This window comes from Pteropus alecto, unplaced genomic scaffold (assembly GCF_000325575.1).
Source record: "Pteropus alecto unplaced genomic scaffold, ASM32557v1 scaffold335, whole genome shotgun sequence".
NCBI classification, from domain to species: Eukaryota; Metazoa; Chordata; class Mammalia; order Chiroptera; family Pteropodidae; genus Pteropus; species Pteropus alecto.
The window spans coordinates 1266253-1286327 of NW_006436757.1; the positions used below are offsets into that span (position 1 = coordinate 1266253).

The 20075-nt window shown below is 47.6% G+C and overlaps 1 pseudogene and 1 gene segment (V, D, J or C); both read right to left on the reverse strand.

The window, feature by feature from the left end:
- Positions 1–597: 597 nt before the first annotated feature.
- On the reverse strand, positions 598–716 carry LOC112481194 (annotated as a pseudogene).
- Positions 717–9108: 8392 nt separating this feature from the next.
- Positions 9109–20075, reverse strand: part of LOC102889487 — a 16534-nt gene continuing 5567 nt past the window's right edge. The window contains 4 exon segments of the C gene segment in view: positions 9109–9651; positions 10356–10463; positions 11343–11387; positions 12892–13143. Of these exon segments, the coding sequence occupies positions 10357–10463; positions 11343–11387; positions 12892–13143 (404 nt within the window).

Consider the following 20075-nt stretch of genomic DNA (forward strand, 5'->3'; position numbering starts at 1 on the left):
TGGGCCTGGCACATGGGTGCTCAATACAGCATGTTGAACAAGTGGATTTTGAGTACCACAGTATTCAATACAGAGTGAGATGTAGCCTAGTATTTGCTGCTGCCTCTAGCTCACCACCTTTAGGGGTGGGTTTATTTTTATTTTCTGTGCGCTTTTGTGGGGCCGGAAGCCATTTGCCACAACCACTGTACATAGTCTGTTCCCTGCCATTCTTTGCAATGGCTGGAAGCCCAGCCCTGAGCACCTCCTGCCCACACATTTCCTGCCCCCTATCACATGGAAACCATCTCATGTTTTCTTCTCTTGGCAGTGTACACCTTTGACCTCTTTGATCACATCTTTTCATCTTGTGCTTCAAAACACTTTTGTTATGATGGTTGGGAAATACTTGGGTAGGTCACAGAGACCTGTTCCATGCTTTAGGAGGCTCAGCAAGCTAGCACGGGCCGGTTACCAGAGGCTGGGGAGCTTGCATACAAACTCAGTGTGACCCAGCTGTTCTCCCATCTTGGTGGCTTGTAGTCCTGGGTGTCTAGACTAAAGCTGCAGTGCTATATAACTTTCTAATCACATTTCACTTAATTTTTTTTTTTTTTACACCTACTGCACCCGGTCTTCCTAGGCGGTCTCCCATTCAAGTACTAACCAGGCCCAATCCTGCTTAGCTTCTGAGATCAGATGAGATTGGGAGTGTTCAGGGTGGCATGGGTATAGGCCTCACTTTAAAAAATTTAACAAATATAAAAAATGGATTTCTCCCGTAAGGCAACACAACACTTTCCAGAACAGGGATTTTAGATGAGAGAATGAGAAAAAAAGGAAGTTTATGAAGAACTAAACAAAAGAATCATTTTACTTGCTTACATTGTATTAGTAGGTGAGTCCAAGCTTATGCAAAACTACTGTCAGTGGGATGAAAATGGTATATTTTCAAGCTACCAGAGAGGCAACCTGGTGTTGCAGAAAGCACTTGATCTCAAAGTGCTGATTCAAGGACCTGTTCTTCCACTTATTGTCTGTTTACATTTTGTGGACCTTTTGTCTTTAAAATTTAGCAAATAATTAATTAGGCATCCAGGCACTGTGTTAAGACACCAGCCTCAATGTCCGGGGTGAGTGCATAACATTGACTGTCTACCAGATGTCTAGCATGGTATTAAGCATACCCCATTATGTGTTCCTATACTCTCATGAAGTAGGCGGTTGGTATTCTCCTTTTCCAATGAGGAAATGGAAACTCGATTTGTAAGTGGTAGAGTTTGAATCTTCTGATTCCAAAGCATCTGGATTAGGCCTTGAATGAGATAAAATAAAAAGCATGGGGATAATAATACCTCACACTGTTGTCCCAACAAAACATAAGTGAAAGTACCTTGTTAATATAACTGCTCTACAAATGTATCAGTACTCTCATAGCAGTCATCAGAAATGCTGAGAACTGATCCACACATATTACTTTTCTCTCTGAGCGATATGTTCAGTTTTACTGGCTTTCAGCTAAAGCACTGTGGTGGCCAGTGGCAGGCCTTCCTCTTTCCTCCAAGGAGGGAGATGACCCCAGGAGCCTCCATTAGGGTCTGCTATTCGTCTCTGCTCTGCCTTATTAAATCCCTGGTATGAACAATGTTTTTAACTTTTTATTAATGAAATTTACACACACACACGTCAAGGCGCAAATAAAATAAACTCACAACAATTATCAACATTTTATCCCAGTCTAGTTGCAGGGTATTAATAATTAACATCTGGTGAAAGAGCCCATTCTTTCTGTTACTCTATCATCTAGTTAAAAAATATTTGAGAGCCTATTCTGTGCCAGGTACTAGAGATACAGAGGTGGTCAGAACAGAGTTCCTGAGGCTTAAATTCCAGTTGGAAGAGAGCCAGATTAGCATAAATAGAATCATGTTGTAAGTGGAGTGAAAGAAATAAACAGTATGATGTGATCTTAAATGGGGATAGGGGAGCTGGACCTACACAGTGGTCAGGAAAGACCCCTCCGAGCAGGTGACATTTAGGCTGAGAAGGAGTCAGCCATAGACCAGTGGGAGTGTGCCTAGATATTCTGTAACTCCCTCTCATTGCCAAATGATTGAATAGTGGAGTCTGCATGTGCAAACGTATTGCCTCAAGAGATCGCTAACATCAACTTTTATTGAGTAGAGAATGCCTCCTAAATGTTCAGGGCTCTGTTTTGCCATTCTAATTTGATACTATAGGGGGATCAAGTAGGTTCAGAGTCACAGAAAAGTGGAAGGACATCCAGGCAGAATGCAAGACATGGGCCTTGGGAGTATCCTGAGATTCCAGTCTGTTCATGTACTCCTTCCTCTATGATGGCTGCAACTGGAAACATCTGGGACTCGGGTGTCCATAGTGCTTGGTGGAAAGCCAGGGGATGCAAGCCTAGTTCACTGTGATCTCAAGCAAGCCACTACCCTGTTTCCTTGTCCGTGATGGGGGGAGATAATCCCGTGCTTAGGCTTACCAAAAAGATCAAAAGAGATGTTTGCTTTGGTGTTGTACAGATGCAGGATATTCATAAAGATTCTAGATAAAAGATGTCACCACACCTATATCCTTTGGTAAATCGGGGGAATAACTTGGGTTGGCAAGGAGAAGTGAAGACACCCCAGAGATTGCTAAAAGTAGTGTCTCGAAGTCTCCACTGGAGAGAAGTCCTTTTTAAGGTTAACTCAGTTTCCTCCCATCAAGGCTGGAGGCATGGAATGGGGGCCAGTTGCTCACCACTCTCTAAACCACATTCCTTCATCTACTTAAACTCTCTTAAGTCCTGTCAACCTTATCTTGCATTCATATGCTCTTCTCCTGATATTTTCTTTTTTTCTCCTCTGCTGAATTTTATGTGGTTCAGGGAAAAAGGAGACAGGCACTCTCTCCTGCTTCTCAGTGAGATTTTTTTTTTTTAAATTTTTGCCTTCAGCACCTGGTTTTCCTAGGTGGTCTCCCATCCAAGTGCTAACCAGGCCCGACCCTGCTTAGCTTCCGAGATCAGACTTTGGGCTTGTTCAGGGTTGCATGGCCATAGGCCATGGACCACAGCTCCACGGGGGCACGAACCCCGGACCTTCTGCATATAAAGCAGACGTGCTAACCGCTACACTGTGGAACTATGTCCTCAGTGAGATTTTCGAAAGGTTTTGAAAATAGGAGGAGTCTCTCCCTTGGATCCTATTGTCACTGGAATGGGAGCATGACCACATTTTCAGAGCAAATAGAGAGACCAAGCTCCCCTCTTCTCATAGATGGTGACCCCTCATCTTCCTAACCATTTAGGGTATTGGCCTGAGAGAAGATGGCTGCCCAGAGAAGATGGCCACTGGAAGGTGCAGTAAAGATCTGGCTTTATGCTTTCAGACTTTGTGTCCTGCCAGGGGTCAAGCGGGCCCTTCTGAAGGCAGCGAGGCTGCCAGAGGGTGACAGGGGAGATAAGAAATTAGAGTGTTCAGGAATGATGTGGTGAGAGGACTCAAGGAGGAGTGCCCTGGGGCCAGACGTGCTAGCTTTTGTCAGAAACTTGGCCCCAGGCTTGTTAGTGCCTCCTGGTTCTGGAATTCCCCTCCAAGCTCTCCTGGAAGCCAGAAGCCATGGAGAGCACAACATGCACATCATGGTGTCAACAAGAAGCTCATGGGACCATAGTGAAGGGAGAAGTGGCCATTTATTATGGCAGTGACACACAGGTGGGCTCCAGAGTCCTAAGCTCCTCGGAGCTTTTCTCTCATTGTGGTGGTCGGGTCTGACCCTGCCCAACTGACCCGAACGTAAGACCGCTAAGACTGCGTTTCGTCTTTCTGGGCATTCCCTTATAATTTGCATTTTCACATCCATGATCTCTTTCAATCCTTCAACAACATTGAGAAGTAGGTGGGCTACTTGTTTTTATCTGTATATTTGATGAAAAATTGAGACTCAGAATTAAAAGCCCTAAGAGTGAAGGCTAGTGAGGGGCTGTGACGCTTACAGATAACAACTGGTTCTCTGGACCCCTGCCCCAGGACTCATCCCCAAAATATGATAACAAAAACCTCCATCATGAAATTACCGTCATCGACACACGTCTTTCAGGCCCAAGTCCTCACCGGACTGTTAGTTCCTTGAGGACAGAACTGTGTGTGTGTGTTTAACAGGAACAGTATTTTATTGAGATATAGTTTAGCTCCGCTAAAATGCACAAATCTTAGGTGCATTTTGACACGTGCATACCCCGTGTTACCATCACCCAGAGCAAGATACAGAACCTTCCACCACCCTGACATTTGCCTCCTGCCCCTTGGCAGTCAGTCCTACTCCAGAGGCAACCACTGTTTCCATTTCTACTGGCCATTAGTTTTGCCTGTTCTTGAATTTCATAGGTGGAGTCATAGAGAGACTGCATCCCAGAGCCTGGCACGCTGTGTGGCACATGGCAGGTGTGTGATATGGAAGAAAGCCTTGGTTCTCAGACTGCTGTATGAGAGAGTATTTGCTCCACGGGGAACCTGAGGCTGTGGACAGTTAGTAACCTGCCCAGGGCATGAGGCTAGGAAGTGGTAGGTGCTGGACCCCAGTGCAGGCTCCCTGATTCTGACTTCGCTCCCTCAGGCAGCAGGGCTTCTCCAGTCCCTCTGGCAGGGCTCCCTTCTAGAGGTCTGTACCAGGGAGCCTGATGATCCTGGGTAGATAGTGCCCCCTGCTGCCTGCGGGGGCTGACCCAGACCTTCTCTTCTCCATGGGATGTGTGTGACAGGCTCACACGAACCCGGAGCCCAGGGCAGTGGCAAAGGGTAGGAGCTTTCTGAATAAAAGTCACCTGCCTTTTTATTTTCCTCGGAAAAAAGGTTTTCCTAAGCTTTGGGGCTTTCCACCCCAGAATGAACAGACTAAGGGAAAAAGAGGCCTTTTCAATGGAGCGCTGCTGCCCCCAGGTGGGTGGCTGAGGACACTATCACAGAGCAGGAGATCCAAGCCAGGAGTTTTGCGGGTCTCAGGTTCTGGTCTCAGCTTTTAGGCCCCTTGCCTCTCGGTGTCCTGAATCCTGGTCTTCCGGTCTCTGAGAAGCAGACGTCAGTCAGGACCATCACCCAGTATTCCAGCCTCACCTGCAGTAGGAGCCTTCCTCGGAGAACCAGTCCCCGCTGTGTTTGTGGGGCAGATGTGGTCCCCACACCTCCTAGGGAAAGGTGGGCTGGACATAAGTTTCGAAGGCCTGCCCTGTATTAAGCAAGAGTTTAATTACGTGAGACCAACGTTTGATCTTAGGGCTTGGTTCAGAAGGAGGAGGGTGCAGAGGTGGGGCGGAGGAGGCTTCTCTGCAATGGGGTGGGCAGCCCCTCCCAGCTTGGTGGCCTTCCTGTTGCACCTGCGGTTGGTGGTATAACGGCCCAGCCCGCCTGGCCCCAGGCACGTGGCCTAGGGCGATGGTATCTCTAACTCGATATTTTTAACTCTTCTTTCCAGAGGATGTGGCTTCTGTGGGAGAGCTTCAAAGGGTGCCCTATTTGCCCCTCTCAGCAACCATGACGTCATGGAAATTGGAAGGGGCCGTCCCAAGCCCCCAAACACCTGGAAGGAAGTGGGAAACTTTTTCCACTTCCTGTCCTACTTCTGGCTACTGACTGAATGTCTGACCTGTTTATTAATTTCAAAATGTAGCTCTATGTGTGACACTCGGTGGAGACCTTACACATGTGTGTGTCTGGGTGAAATGAGGCCTGTAAATCAGGTGGCCTTAAACAGAGGCAGGGCCCTGGCGGTCCTGCAGAGTCCTCACCAATTAGCATTCTCATTCACAGAATGACAGCACTGGGTCACCAGGCCAACCTCAGTCAGAAGCTCTTCTTCCCACACATTGCTCCAGCAGGTAGATTGGAGAAGGGGTTTTAAGACAGGACATGGAGAAAGAGAGGTGGAATTAGTGGTCCCTCAGTGATCAGAACTTTGACTCCTGGATGCCCTGTGTGTTTTCCCAGAGTAACCATCCTCCAGCTGTATTGGATGAATGCTTGTGTTGGGGCTGCACTGGCCAAGGGGCCATCAGGTTTTACTTTTCCTGATAGTTCTTGATAAGTTACGCTTAGCTCTTGGGAAAACTGAAATAGAGGTTTACCAGGCCATCTCCTCTATTAAATCCACTTTCCCTTCTTTTATGTTCCATCCCACCCCCAACTTGGCTCCCTCCTCAGTGCCCAATCACACTGATCATTTTTTCATTCTTTTGCTGGTTAAGCGTATATTTAGCATCTGTTGTGTGCCAGGCACTGTGCTAGGTGTTGCAGACACGTGGATGAACAAGGTCCACTTCCCACCCCAAGGAGCACATAGTCTAGTGGAATTTCTTGTCAAGATGTTACCTGATAACTAAGGTGATATCTGTTAAGGGCTTTACATTTGACTCCAGGGGAGTTGAATTTTATTGGCTAACCAAGAAGATAATTCTTCAAGACTCAGATGGCTGCATTTCTAAGCATGGGTCATGGCATAGGGGTCATTTTTTTGGAGCTGAAGACCCCACTCAGGTTTTCCTAAGGCATATACTTGCTTAGCCTGCCTTTCTCTTGACTGGGTTGTGATTCTAATTGCACTCAGAGGGCAGGTCTCTGGGTGAAATGTCAGAGAATCTTCTAGAATCTTAGGCTTAAGGTCATGAGAAGTCATTTGGTCCATTATTCTGCCTCCTGGGCAGTGGCACTTCTGTCCAGAGAAATCTGTTCTACAACTGGCCTTGGTGACACTTTCCCTGCTGAGATGGCGGCTTTCCCTCCCTGAAGCTTGTCCCTGCTCATGGGGGCTCAGGCTCTTCAGGTCTGGGCCTTGTATGGACCTGATGACCGTGTCTTCAGGTTTCCTCAGCAACCTCTTCCTTCCAGGCTGGACAATGCCTGGTCCCTTACCTGCACTGAGGGGCCCTGCCACAGTGGCCCAGTGCTGACCCTCCTGGTGGGCTCAGGAGCCCTTCCCCTGGGCTGCCCCACAAGGCCACTTTAACTCCCCCTTGATGTTCTCGGTGGGGCCTGGGGCCGGACCGGAGAACAGAGTGGACAAAGTCGAGTGGAGTCTGCACCACCCCCTCAGCACACCCACTTGCTCCTGCTCTGCCCTCTGACTTGGCCCCAATAGCTTTAGGCTTAACAGCCTCAGGATTGAGGGAAGGTACTTGCTGGGATCGAGGAACCCCCTGGTTTGGGATGGAAACTTCTCAGGGGGCAGTGCTGACCTTGATGTCCAGGAGGCCTCCTACCCGCCTAAGGCCTGTCACCCTCAGCTTGGGCTGGGCCTGGAGGGAGGGGGCCTTACTTCCTTCATGGGTCTGGGTGGATTCCCCAGTCGCTGCCACATCACCTCTTAGGTCTTAGGGTGGCCTTAAGGGTCCAGTGACTATAGAGTCCTGCCCTCTGAGGGCCCTGGGCTGGTGCCACTCCACAGGCTCCCTTGACCTCCCTCAGTCTGGGTCTCCTCCAGGGTTCTTGGAGGGGGTCTGTTTTTTGGCCCCTTCACTGCCTTCCAGGGTCTCTGCCCCAAGCCCGCATGTCCCCTTCGGCCTCAGTATCTTCGCAACCAACTCTCAGAAGCAGACCTGCCTCCCTGGCCACTTCTCGTCCCTTGCCTGCATCTTTCGTGTACAGACCAAAGTGCATTACCGCTTTAGGAGAAAAAAAAAAAAGACAAACTAATTTGCCCTAAGTTTTTAATGGTTGATGAACACTTGCTCTATTAACCCTCCCAGGGGCATTTTCATTTAATAGGGGGAAGAGAATTAATTAGAAGAAATTCCCAATGGTGAAATCTTCGGCATTGTGTCAGACTAATGAGGAGGCAGTTTTGTGTTCTCTGCAGGTGGCAGAGCCCGCTTTTGGGAAGGAGGTTTCTGACCTCCTACCTGTGAGAGTGAGCTGCTATGATGGGATTTCCTTTGAGACTTTTCCTATTAGTAATCTTTAAAGGGACTTGTATTTAGGCTGCAGATGAGATGGCTAAGAGAGAACTGGGAATTCTGTGGTACCCTCAGTAAGGTTGGCAAGGACATGGATGGTGGTTCTGAGTTCTACAGAGGCTACCAAGTCAGAGATGCATAGAACTGGAGGCAGCCTCCAGTCTCAACTGGAACTTATGGAGGGGAGAGACATGCCTAGGTCACCTAATGAGCTGGTGGCTCTGTCACTGTGAAAAGAAGCAGGCCTGAATCGTAGCTGGAAAAATTTGCATGCTTCTGGCTGATGTAGTTAAAGACACATGGGTGAACCATAGAGGTATTTGGGGCTAGGGTGCCCTCCCACCCTTGGGAATTGGTAAGCCTTCGGCTGTAGTCTTGATAGCGGTAATAGTGAATAGATGGCTGAATGGCTTCTGAGGGGCATTCCCGTCAGCATCCGTGATCCTAGGAGAGGTGCTCAGGCAGCAGGAGGCTCAGGAGAATCCTAGGGTCTCAGGGAATCCCACCTCCTGTCCTCCAGATGAGGGCTTGAGACATCTACTCTCCTTGGCCTGGCCTCTGGACTCAAGGGGACAGAACTCATTTCCCCTTTTCACATCCTCACACCCAGGATGGTGGGAATGTAAGTCTGCGGTCACAATCTCCTCCCCTCCTTCACTCCTAGACTGGGCACCCGAGGGGCTGGACATTGGGTTGGAGCCCAGGCAGGAGAGTAGTAGGTGGTCCCCAGCCATAAATTTGTGGGGCAATGCACAGTTTTGACGGGAATCCAGTCTGAAAGGAAAGGCAAAGGAAATGCTCCTGGGGGATGAGAGACAGTGGGCGGCATTTGGGGGACACTTGCTGTGTGGTCCCCGTCTGCCAAATTTCAGCTACAGGTCACTACCACCCATGTACATGGGCTTCCTGCCACGAGTGGCCCAGCGGTGTGGTGTGAAAACGGAAGAGCAGGGACCCAAGCTTTCAAGTGGGTTTGCCTGGCCCTCAGCACAGCCTTCTAAGTGGATTTTTTAAGAGGTTATTCCAGGAAGAGGTTTGACTTAAGCAGCTTCTTGAATTAGCTTGTCCTGAATGTCATCGTGGACAGATGCCTTGGTTGCTGTCTGCCTAGCTAGTGATCAGCAGCGAGCCGAAAATGACCCCGACCAAACCCAGTCAAACAGGAGGACAGTCTCTGATCTTCCAAATCACTTTTAATGAAGCCGTGGAAGCAGAACACACAATGTGGCTCGGATACACAGCATAGCAGGGCCTAGATAATGAGAGAGTTTTCCCCACATCTTGGGAGAAAGGGTAATATGTCTTTCTTTATGAACACTATTTAAAAAATATAAGCTCCTCACAACATTCTCCAGGAGCTAGAGCTTGGGAGAAGCCCCTGGGGATCCATCGCACTGTGGGACATCAGAAGCAGTCTCTGGGAGGGGTAGGGGCCGTCTCCACAGCCAGGAGAGGTTGCAGCAGCCCCTGCCTTTGCCGGGAACGTTAGGCAGTGACAAGCAGCAGTGAGGGAACAGAGGGGTGGCAGCAGCGCTTGGTAGCTCTCCAGCATCTCAATCACAAATATCTGGTAGGATCCAGTTGGTGGCATTGCCAGAGCTGCAGAGGGAGCCTTCTCCTTCATGGAGGCTGAGGGCGTGCCTCTCTGCTGAAAGAGGCAGAGGAGGGCGGTGAGGAGTCGGGGGCAGGGAGCACTCGGCTCTCGCATTCTTGGTGACCTGGGATGAGGAAAAACAGAGTCAGTCTGGACGCCGAGGAGACAGACCCAGGACAGTTAGGATGCGGTGGAGATGCCTCCATTTGTAGAGCTCTAGGAGCAAATGGACCCTGGAGTTCTTTTTGCTGGTGGTGGAATGGGATATGCTTGTCAGGAGGATGACCAGGGAAACTGGGGGAAAGGGGCGTGGAGACTCTAGCCAGGAGGAGGGTGTAATGTGAGTACAATATCTCCTCGCTGTATTGGAGGCCGAGGACGTGAGGAAAGGAATTGGGAGCCTCATTAGGTTTTGCGGTGAAAGAGGTACAGCAGCGGGCACGATAGAAGTTATGACAGAAAGCACGAACGAGTGTCAGGGTCCTGAATGTCTCTATTCCACTCATTAGAGTGTGGCTCTTGATGTTACTCGGCCTCATTTTCTTCATTTCCAAAATGTGGATAGTAGCAACTGTTCTTCATACTTTGTAAGAGAGACATGACTCAACTGAGGTGGCTCTTGTCACCCGAAGAGGGTGTTGGGTTATGCAAACGTTCCAGGCCCGTTATTAACAAGAGAAACCCCTAACAGGAGAAAGTGGAGGAGTGTGGTAGGCTCAGACCTAGGGCCTAAAAAGAAGAAGACCCTGGGCGGAGGTTTGCTTGCAGAGCTTGGGGACCCACCCCAAGACCCTCGTACCCCGCCTCCCAGCTGCAGCGCCCGCTCACCTCAGCTGGACCACAGCCGCAGCGTCATGAGCAGGTTGAACCCGACCACTTTCAGGAGGAGGATGCGGTACCCGAACACTGACAGGTTTTGGAAGTTTAGGTTCATGTCTGCAAAACCAAGAGGGCGCGGTAGTTATAAGCATGCACGCCCGAGGTCCACACAGTGCTCTGTGACATATCAATGGCTTTGCTGAAAGCAGGGGCGGGGTTGGTGGGGTGGGCTTCAGCTCCTGGCTCTACTTCTCCCTTTTAGCTTCTGTGCACATTCCCTCGTAAATATCTTTGTACATTCCTCGGGGTCAACGGCATTTCATTTCAAAAGGAAAACACTAACTACACTTGGTCCTTATTTTATTTCTGAGCCTCTCAGGAGATGGGGATGAGGTGGGTGCTCAGAACTTATTGCGATCTCTTGAGTCTGGGCCCCTTAGTGGGAATCCAGTGGCTGAACCACAAGAGGAATGACTCATAAAAACAGCTCAAGCGGAAGTGAATATGGGCCCAGGGTAGATGATGAGGAGTGATGGGGATCCTTCAGAGACAGTATCACCACCTACATGAGTTTTGCTGCTTTTCTTGAAAGAAGGCAAAAGCCCCCTGGCAATGGTGGGCAAATGTCCCCAGGATGACTGGGTTAATTTAGGGTTGTACATAAGCCCATCATAGTTGAGCCACCCGGAAACCCTTGTCCCTCCTGACAATAGAGTGACCGAAAGGAATACAGAGGCCTAGAAGGGGGTCAACTAAAACTTGAGACACTCTCAAAATGCTTAGAATGGAAAAGAAAATTAGAGGTGGTGAGAGGAAGCCGGGAATTCAAGAATGACTCTAGGCACCTCTGAGCAGGGCTCTAACTGCTCTTCCTGTTTCTCATAATTTCATTTCTAGATCCACAAAAACCTTCCCACCTCCCCTACCTGGGCAGAATTATCGTGGGTTCATTTCCTCCCCAAATCTGTGCAAAGCTGGGATAGATTCCTCTCTTACCTGTTTCAAAGCTTTTCTCAACCAATGTGGCATCACAGGGAAAGACTAAAAAGAGAAACAAAGCAATTTTCATAGAGTCCAGACCGTGCTGACCCTCCCACCCCAGACCTCTTAGAGTTGGATAGTGAGTGTCTGCAGCCTTTCCACGCTTCCTCGTGGAGAGAGCTTGTCGCATATGGGCACCTGCTGGGGAGAGCCACTGGCCCTATTAGGACCAACGCCTTGGCTTCTGGGCATCATTTCATTCACTTAACAAACACTGGTTTTGCAGAGTCCATGTTACACGACACAAGGCCAGAAAGAGCCATCAGACACAGCGGTAGGTTCCAGGCTGGAGTCCAATCGAGGTAATAGGACACGCACAGAGACGAATGCCATAAGGGCTATAGATGCTTTCATGTGTTCCACAAAGGTTCAGTCCCTGCACTCCAAATTTGTTCCTTTGTTTTCTCCATCTCAGTAAATGGCACTATTTACTCAGTCAATACTTAGCTGCTCAGGCTACCTTCCTCGATCCCCTCTTTTCCTTCTTATTCCTACATGGTTCTACCTTTGAATCTCAGTCAGTGTTGACCACTCAGCTTCCCTGCTGCCACCCTGTCCTGGCTTCCATTGTTTCTCTGCGGCAACACCTTCCTTTTGGCTTTCATTCTTGCTCCGACAAGCCATTCTCCACTCAGCAGTGTGCTCTTTTAAAAAAGTAAATTAGATGTCATTTCTCTGCTTAAAGCCAGAGATAGTATCTGTGAGGCCCTATGATCTGGCCTCTGCCTACGTCTTCCATCCTGCCTACTTCTTCCATCTCCTTTCCACCCGCTCTCCTTTTTTCTCAGTAAGCTCCTGTCTCAGGCCTCCGCAGGGTCCTCTGCCCTTGGCATGGATGACAACTTCTTTAGATCTCAGATCATATAGCATTTCCCCAGAGGGTTCTTCCCTGACTTTTGTCCCTAAGATGGCTATTTACTCAACTCCAAGTTAAAGCATATATTATAATCCGAAGTGATCTAGATTTCCTCTTGCCAATGGATGGTCTCCCCCGGTTAGAATGGAGCTTCTCGAGGGCAGACCCCTCATCTGACTAGTTTACTCCTCCGCTTCAGCACCTGGCATGTCGTACATGCATAATCAGTGGTTGTTGAATGAATGAATGCGTGAGGTCAGGAGCTGGGAAAGATCTTTGGCCAAGAGAATGAAACAAGGGCAGGGATCTTGGAGAAGGGCATTAGAATGGGGTCTGGAAGGGCGGTAAGGGGCAAACAGCTCGAGCAGAGGCAGGGAGGTGGGAACTCGGGGTGGGCGAGACTAAGGGCCAGTGCCCTCTCCTGCCACCTTCTCCCCATCTGCTTTTTGCCTAGGATATTCTATCACTTGCCAGGGCGGGGCTGACTGGTGCCCAGTAACAAGAGGGTAGGGGGCTTTGCTGATAGTTGATGAGGCTGAGACCACCAATCAGAGCAGCATTTAGATACCACTGGCCTGAGCTGTGGGCACGGCCAGGCCTCTTGAAGTGAGGAGACTCAGCTTGCACAGGCACCAAGGCTGCACTCACCTGAGCTGGAGTAGAAGGTCTCGTTGAAGGCGCCTTGGCATTCAAAATCATTGCTGTTGCTCCAGAGCAGGGCCCCGTTGCTCTTGGAACCTGTGGCTCTCATGTCCAGCGCGGTTTTGTCTGTGCTGAACACTGTGGGCCCCGTCTTTTGTGACACATTGGTTTCAGAATCAAAATCGGTGAATAGGCAGACGGAAATGTTGGATTTAGGGTTTCTAAGCTGGTACACGGCGGGATCGGGGTCTGTGATATCTGTGGGCCAAAAAGACCTGGGTTAGGAGATGTTCGTTTCCCTCCTTGCCCCAACCCAGGCCTGAGTCCAGATGCCAGTGGTGGGCCAGAGCAGGGCTCTGTGGGGCTGGCGGGTCACATCCTCAGGCTTTAGATGGGAAAGAACATTCTAGAAACCAGCTGTATACAGCAGACTGGGATTCAGGGATAGGCACAGGCCATGAGTCCCGGCCAAGAGCCCAGGCTTTCAGTGAACGATTTCCGTCTGTCCCTGCCTGCCATTCAAAGAAACCAGGAACGAAGATCTACTTAATGGCGCTACTCATTCTCCTACTTAATGGGAACTTCTTACAAAGCTCAGTGGGCCTAGTAAACAACAACAGGGCTCTGGCAGGACAAAGCCAGCACGGAATAAAGGCCCGGAAAAGCAAAGCATACATCTTGGCATCTGGGTTGGTCTCCCACACTTAGGCTGGGCACTGACCGGAACTGGAGGTTTTTAATAGGCTGAACTTAAGTTGGAAGATAGGTCACATCACAGGGAGATTTCTCTCATCTATGAAAGATCTGGACTATAAATCAGAACGCCTCTGTCCAAGCCCTGGCTCTACCATTTACTAGATACGACGAGGCCTTGGGCAAGTTACGCCACCCCTTAAATCTCATGAATTTCATCTGTAAAATGAAGCTGTTGCCTCGTCCACCTTCCTAACCAGGCTTTTCTGAGAAACAGATGAGAGTTTCCCCATATAAGATTATAGTTAATAAACTGTAAAGTATCGAACAGATGTAAGTAATTGCAGCTATTGATACTACCAGGATATTGCCACGATAATGTGATACCAAGTAATATACAGTCGGTTTCTACTCTTCACCCTCTGGAAGCAGGAGTTGCTGGAGGCTTTTCCTCAGTGCTAAGAATCATTTTTCAGTATGTCCGTAGGATTTCATGTTTTTAATGCAACTCTCATTGTTTATTCTTTCGGACCTCCTGCTTTCAGAGGAGGAAGCAGAGGTTTGCAGAGAGGAGTTGCGGCCACCCAGAGAGTTTACAGCATGGTTGGGACTTGAGCTTCCTGCCCCTGTGGTTCTCGGCCCCCACAGTTCCTCCCCATGCAGACAAGGCTTCTCAGACTAGTGATACACCCTACTTGCTGAGCCAGCCAGGGTGGCCTTGGCAATGCAGACATCTGGCCGGACCGAAACCTGGGAAATCAGCCCTTGGCATGGCTTTGGGGTGCTGAGTCAAGGCAGAGCTGCCCATGGGTGGGGCTGCCCCTAGAGCAGCAGAGCAGGGTCACGTGTGAAGAAATTCTAAAGTTCTGGCACGGAAGGATTCTGTCTGCTCCCTTTCAATCTCCACGTGCCTGGGGTCCTGGCATCACTGCGGGTTAAGGCCCTATGACATAAATCTTTTACTGGGAGGGGAGAGATGAGAAGCCATTAGCACCACCAATACACTCCAATTAATTTGTTAGTCATCAGCGGGACTGGGCAGGGGGGCATGGAAAGGTGTGAAGGTGCCTAGAGAATGTGGCCTCAAAAATAAGGCAGAGGATAAGGTGTCGCCAGATGCAGTATGGCCTTAGAGGGGAGAGAGGGTGGCTGTGGGGGCCAGATTCTCAAATTTGAGTTCTGGTTAAACACTCACTTAGTCCCTGGAGCCAGTGGGGGCCAGGCTGGAGAAGGTCAAGACCATGCTGTCTAATATGGTAGTCTTTAGCTGCATGTGGCTATTTATATTAAAACTAACCAAAATTAAATAAAATTTAAAATTCAATTAAGAACTAAAACTTCATTTTAAAAGCTCAATAGCCACACGGGGCTGGTGGCTACAGTATTGGGCAATGCAGTCTAATAGAGCATTTCTATCGTCACAGGAAGTTCTATTGGACAGCACTGGTCTGGAGAGCACAATGCCATGGAACCTGAGATTTTGAGGAAAGGCAGGGCTGAGCGTGAGACTTAAAAGTCACCTTTAAATCTGTAGGGGGTGACCACCAGGGCAGCCAATTGCTCAGCTTTGCTAGAGAGAGATCGAAATGAAACAGCAATAAATGAAGTCAGAAGAATTGAGGTGATTTTTAGCCCCTTTTATGTCCTGTTTTTACCAGTGGGTACCGTTTGGGCTTCTTTATCTGCGTTTTTGCTGCTGTTTCTCCTGTCTGGCTTCCATACTTCCGATTTTCTTTTTTGCTCACCCTCTTCGCCTGGCCTTCATCTCAGTCTCTTCTTTGAGCTCATCTCCAAAGTACTTGTTTAAAACAAGCTCTTCATATTGGCTCCCTGGGATGTGACAGCAAATGCCTGTGTCTGGTTTACTGCTGTATCCCTAGTAACTGCCACATACTAGGTACTCAAAAAACAATTTTGGGCTAGTGACCATTAGACTTGCAAAATTTCTGCTTGTTAGACTTTTTGGTCAAAGAAGCTGGCTATTCATTTCTAAACTTGATATATATATATATTTTAGCCCCCTTTTACTTTTACCCCCATATATCTCTGCTGCAACCTTATTATTATTATTATTTTTTGTCTAGAAACAAAAAACGAGTCACTTTTAGTTCGGAGGTCTTTAGGGGTCTATCTGCCCTGGGGGAGAGACATCCTATTCCACCCTAGCAAGATAAACATAGCCTACCCCTGATGACATATCAGAAGGTAGACTTGGCAAGACTGGATCAACTTTTCATTGTGGAAGTTCAGCTATTCTAGATCCTAACCTTTCATTTTAATTCACAACTAACCACAGAAGCACATGTCCCAATTCTCTAGTGCTTTAGATCCCCAGGGGGCACAGCAGTGATTGAAACCACTGAATCCGTGCTTTGTAGTTAGGCACTGGGAACCTAGAAATGTGAGTTAGCAACACTGACTGTGAGTCCCATTGAGGCTCTGATGAGCTTTAGGAAGCAGTGACACTTCCTGGGAAGACTTACCCGGAATAGTGGAAACTCTGGTGCCTTTGCCAAATTGCATCTGGTAGGCAAGATTTTCATAGCACTTTCATTGTCTCTATTACGGAAACCCGTAGGTTCCTCTTCCTCTGAGGGATGGGATGACCCCTCTTAGAGCCCACTGAGGAAGGAGAGGGGAGGTCCCTACACTATGAGCCATCCATGGAAAGAGCTGGTCCCTTTCACTTTCACATCCGGTCTGCATTTCTAAATTGGATCCCCAGTTTCCCAGTGGCTGGTCCTGGCCTTAATTGTCTGTATTCTCTTGAAGATTCTAGTATTCCTTTTCTCCATTGTTTGAGAAGATATCTTTGCCTTTCTCTCCATCCAACTTTATCGTCAGATGTGTTTACTTAAGCCAAAATGCATGTGCCTTGTTTATTCCCAAGATCACGCCTTCTTTCTTACTGTTCTTTGTGCCTGGGACCCTCTTCCCTCCTTTCTTTGCCTGTACAGGTCTTGCCTATTCTTCAAGTTCAGGGAACCCTTTCTACTGCATACGATCTTCTCCATTTGGCCAACTTTCCAGCTAGGATCCGATTCCTCCGAATCTCTAATGTGCCTGTTGACATCATTATTGATTAAAACACTCTTCAGGCTGCTAAATTTCCAATAGTTCTGCCCCTTTGGCTAGTTTTTATACTATTTAGGGCAGGTCAGGAATCTATCTTAGGTTTCTTCATACTCAGTCTAACATTTCGTAGAGTGATGGCCACATAAAAGGCATTTAAAAATATCCATTGGATGATTAAAGTCAAATTTTAATGTGTTTGACCCAGAGAAACACACACTTTCAAAATTGATAGTGATGCCGTTTCCCTTCACAGAGGCTTCTGTAACACAATTACTCATAACACCCACAGTTGGCCTCACCACAGTAATAACCGATCTCCCGAAGGGAAGGATTAGTGATATTGGCCCATGGCGTTGCAAATGGTGCCACCTGGGCTGACTCACCAGCTATTATGGACACTCGGGTTCCTTTCCCAAATGTGAGTTTTCCAGTCATTCCTCCAGTATTCACACTGCAGGTGACACCATTACAGAAACTCACTAGCCCTACCTCCCACTTCAATAGGAGAAGCACTTATTTCCCACAGAGACAGGAGAATCACACTCTTTAGAGTTAGACCTTCTGCTCTTTTGTATTGAGACTTTGTCACTGGTGTGTTCGATCCTTTTACTCATGCTCCATCCTGCTGTGGAGCCCTGGGTTGTGGAGCCAAGAATTCAATAGAGCAGACACCCGTGCTCAAGGCAGTGGTATCTAGGATCCTCTCGTGGAAGGTCCAGGACTACTTGCCCATCACCTGCCTCATGATTGTGAAGGCCCCAGCCTAGCGATGTTTCCGGAGCATTGAGTGCTAGATGAGAGGATTTTCGAGGGATGGGTGGATAGGACCATTTGGGATCCTCCAGAAGAAAATACGTAGGCTCAACTTTGCATCTTGGACAAAGAAGAATTAGTTGTCCACAAAATGCTTTATATCTTGGGAACATCTGTATCATTTAAAACAACATTTACTTTGAGCATTGCACATTATGAAACCTAGTACGTGCTTTATGACATAAATTCGCCTTAGCTTTCTTTATCTCTCAGCCTGTTTTCTTATTCTTTTATTCATTTTTTTTTCCTGGACCCCATTTCCCAGGAGTGGGGATTACGTTTTCTAAAACATATGCATTCTTCCTAGGGACTAATAATGGAGAAAAAGAAATAATTAGTCGTCAACGTCCACCCTTGCCCCACTCTACTTACTCGGCTGGACACTCACTCTGGTCCCTGCTCCAAAGATTAGCTTGTTACCACTGCTATATCCCCACTACATGTAAGGTTTTTGCAATAACCTTCTTGATGGTAATCTGCTGGAACCCGCCAAGATCCGAGAGCTCCCTGGGTCTTTGTTTCTTAGATTTCCTATTTACCAGGGAAGCTGTTCCCCTTTCCCTTTATAATAACATAAACTTTAGTATAGCAAAGCCTTGATGATGATGATGATAATTTTAAAAAGCTACCATTTATTGATGACTTACTATAACCTGGGCATTGTCTCATATTATTACGATATGCTTATTGTCATTTTTCTCTTTATTAGCTGGAGACGGTAGAGCCAGAATTTTCCCTAGGTCTGCAAGCTTTCCAGCTGTGCTGTGAACACCATACTTTCTTATTTCACATGGTATAAGGGGTCAGGGTCACTTTTATCCTGGGAGAAGCTTAAAACTCTACTAAACTTCAGAGAGGATGATTCTGTGAGCAGGCATCCCCATACCACGCTCATTAGCCAAACTAGGGAATTTAGTTACCTGTTGCAATACAAGAGAATTTGTGTTTGCTATTAACTCATCACTTTTCCCCAAGGACGCTTAGCTAATTTCCTGAATGTTCAGATTATCTGGTGCTGATAGTAATCAGTTTTGCTCTAAAGCACTGAGTATCTAGAACTCTTTTTATGTTTCTGTAAATTATGCTGCTCAGATTTTCATTTATTCTATTGGCTCTTGGCACTTCTGTCTTTAATATGAGACATGGGAACCTTTTAAGTCACCGAGAGCTTGTAGAAATGAAAAACAAAGTGTCTCGTATATCCCCAACTTGGCCATAAATCATCTCCTGTTTTCTTATAGACGAGTCATCAGTACCTTTGCCCTGGTCATTTGCATGGTCATACTCACTTGGGTGTACAACCAGCCTGGTCCCCGCTCCAAAGGTCAGCTTACTGTAGCCGCCAGACAATACACAACAGGAGGATGCTTTACAAGAACTCTAACCTGGCAGGGTCAGGCTTGCTGGGGCAGCGACGTCTCCTGTCCCTGTGTTACAGGCTCCTCTATGTTACTTTTTCTCTGATACGAGAGAGAGAAGTCTGGCCTCATGATTCCCAATCCCTTGGCTTCTTGTGTACTCGCCCCACACACCTTTCCCTCATGGCCAGCTTGAGCTGGTCTGGCCTTCTGGAAGGTGGATGCCTGTTCTGGGTCCCACAACTGATAGTGAAGAAAGAACATTGGAAGAATGTGGGGAAGAGCCAGGGATTAATTTGGGAGATAAATCTTGAGGGAAATTTTATAGCACTGGTATACACGGAAAACCTACTGTAGGGCTTAATCATGGATTGGCGGCCTACGACAAGCGCTCCTTTCAGAAAGTGGTTCTGTTATTCCTTGAGGGTAGAGACTAGAATTGCTCTAAGAATAGTCACATAACTGCAGAAGCAGGACTTCTTAGCTACGAAGGTTGTGAGAATCAGGACTGAATTATACATGAGGCCTGGGAATCTCTGCTCTGGAGTTTTCTAAGATTCGGTTTGATATCCATACGTGGAAAAAATGTCTCCAAAGTTCGAATGTGATTTATCCAAGTACCTCTCAGTGAGGATTTCACAGAACCCTAGTTCTTCTAAATTTCTTCGCAAGAAAGGTTTTAAACCCAAATGAGTTTGGAAAGTGCCCTATACTGTATTTCATTCTTGAAGACTGACAATGGGTATTAGCATTTTAAAGGCTCTGAGAAGGCCTGTGGTAAAATAGTCCAGTGCTTCTCAAACTTATTTGATCTAATAATATAATTTTTTTTTCTTTTTAAAAGACCCATTAACATCTGTGGAACATATGCACATTTAGGTATATATGCCTTGGGAGTCCCTTCTCTAGTTCCAAGTATTTATAATTCCACCCTAAATTTTAGCCTAATTTTATCCTTAAGTTTTCTGTGTTCTGAATCTGTTTGTTCTTCTCCTTAGCCCTGTGGACACAATTAGGGGCCTTGTTGATGCTAATTATTTCTTTCTAATCATTATGAAACAGCTTATTTCTATCTGGGTGAACATGTAGTCAGCTGTATAGCAAATTCTCTTGCCATGGCTTGAGGGCAGATACAGATACAGTCACTGTGCAGGACCCACTGTGCCCCAACAGTGTGCAAGATTGGCCTGCTAGGAGAAATGGCACCTTTAAAGCCTTCCCCACATGTGAATTTATTGGTGTTCATTCCCT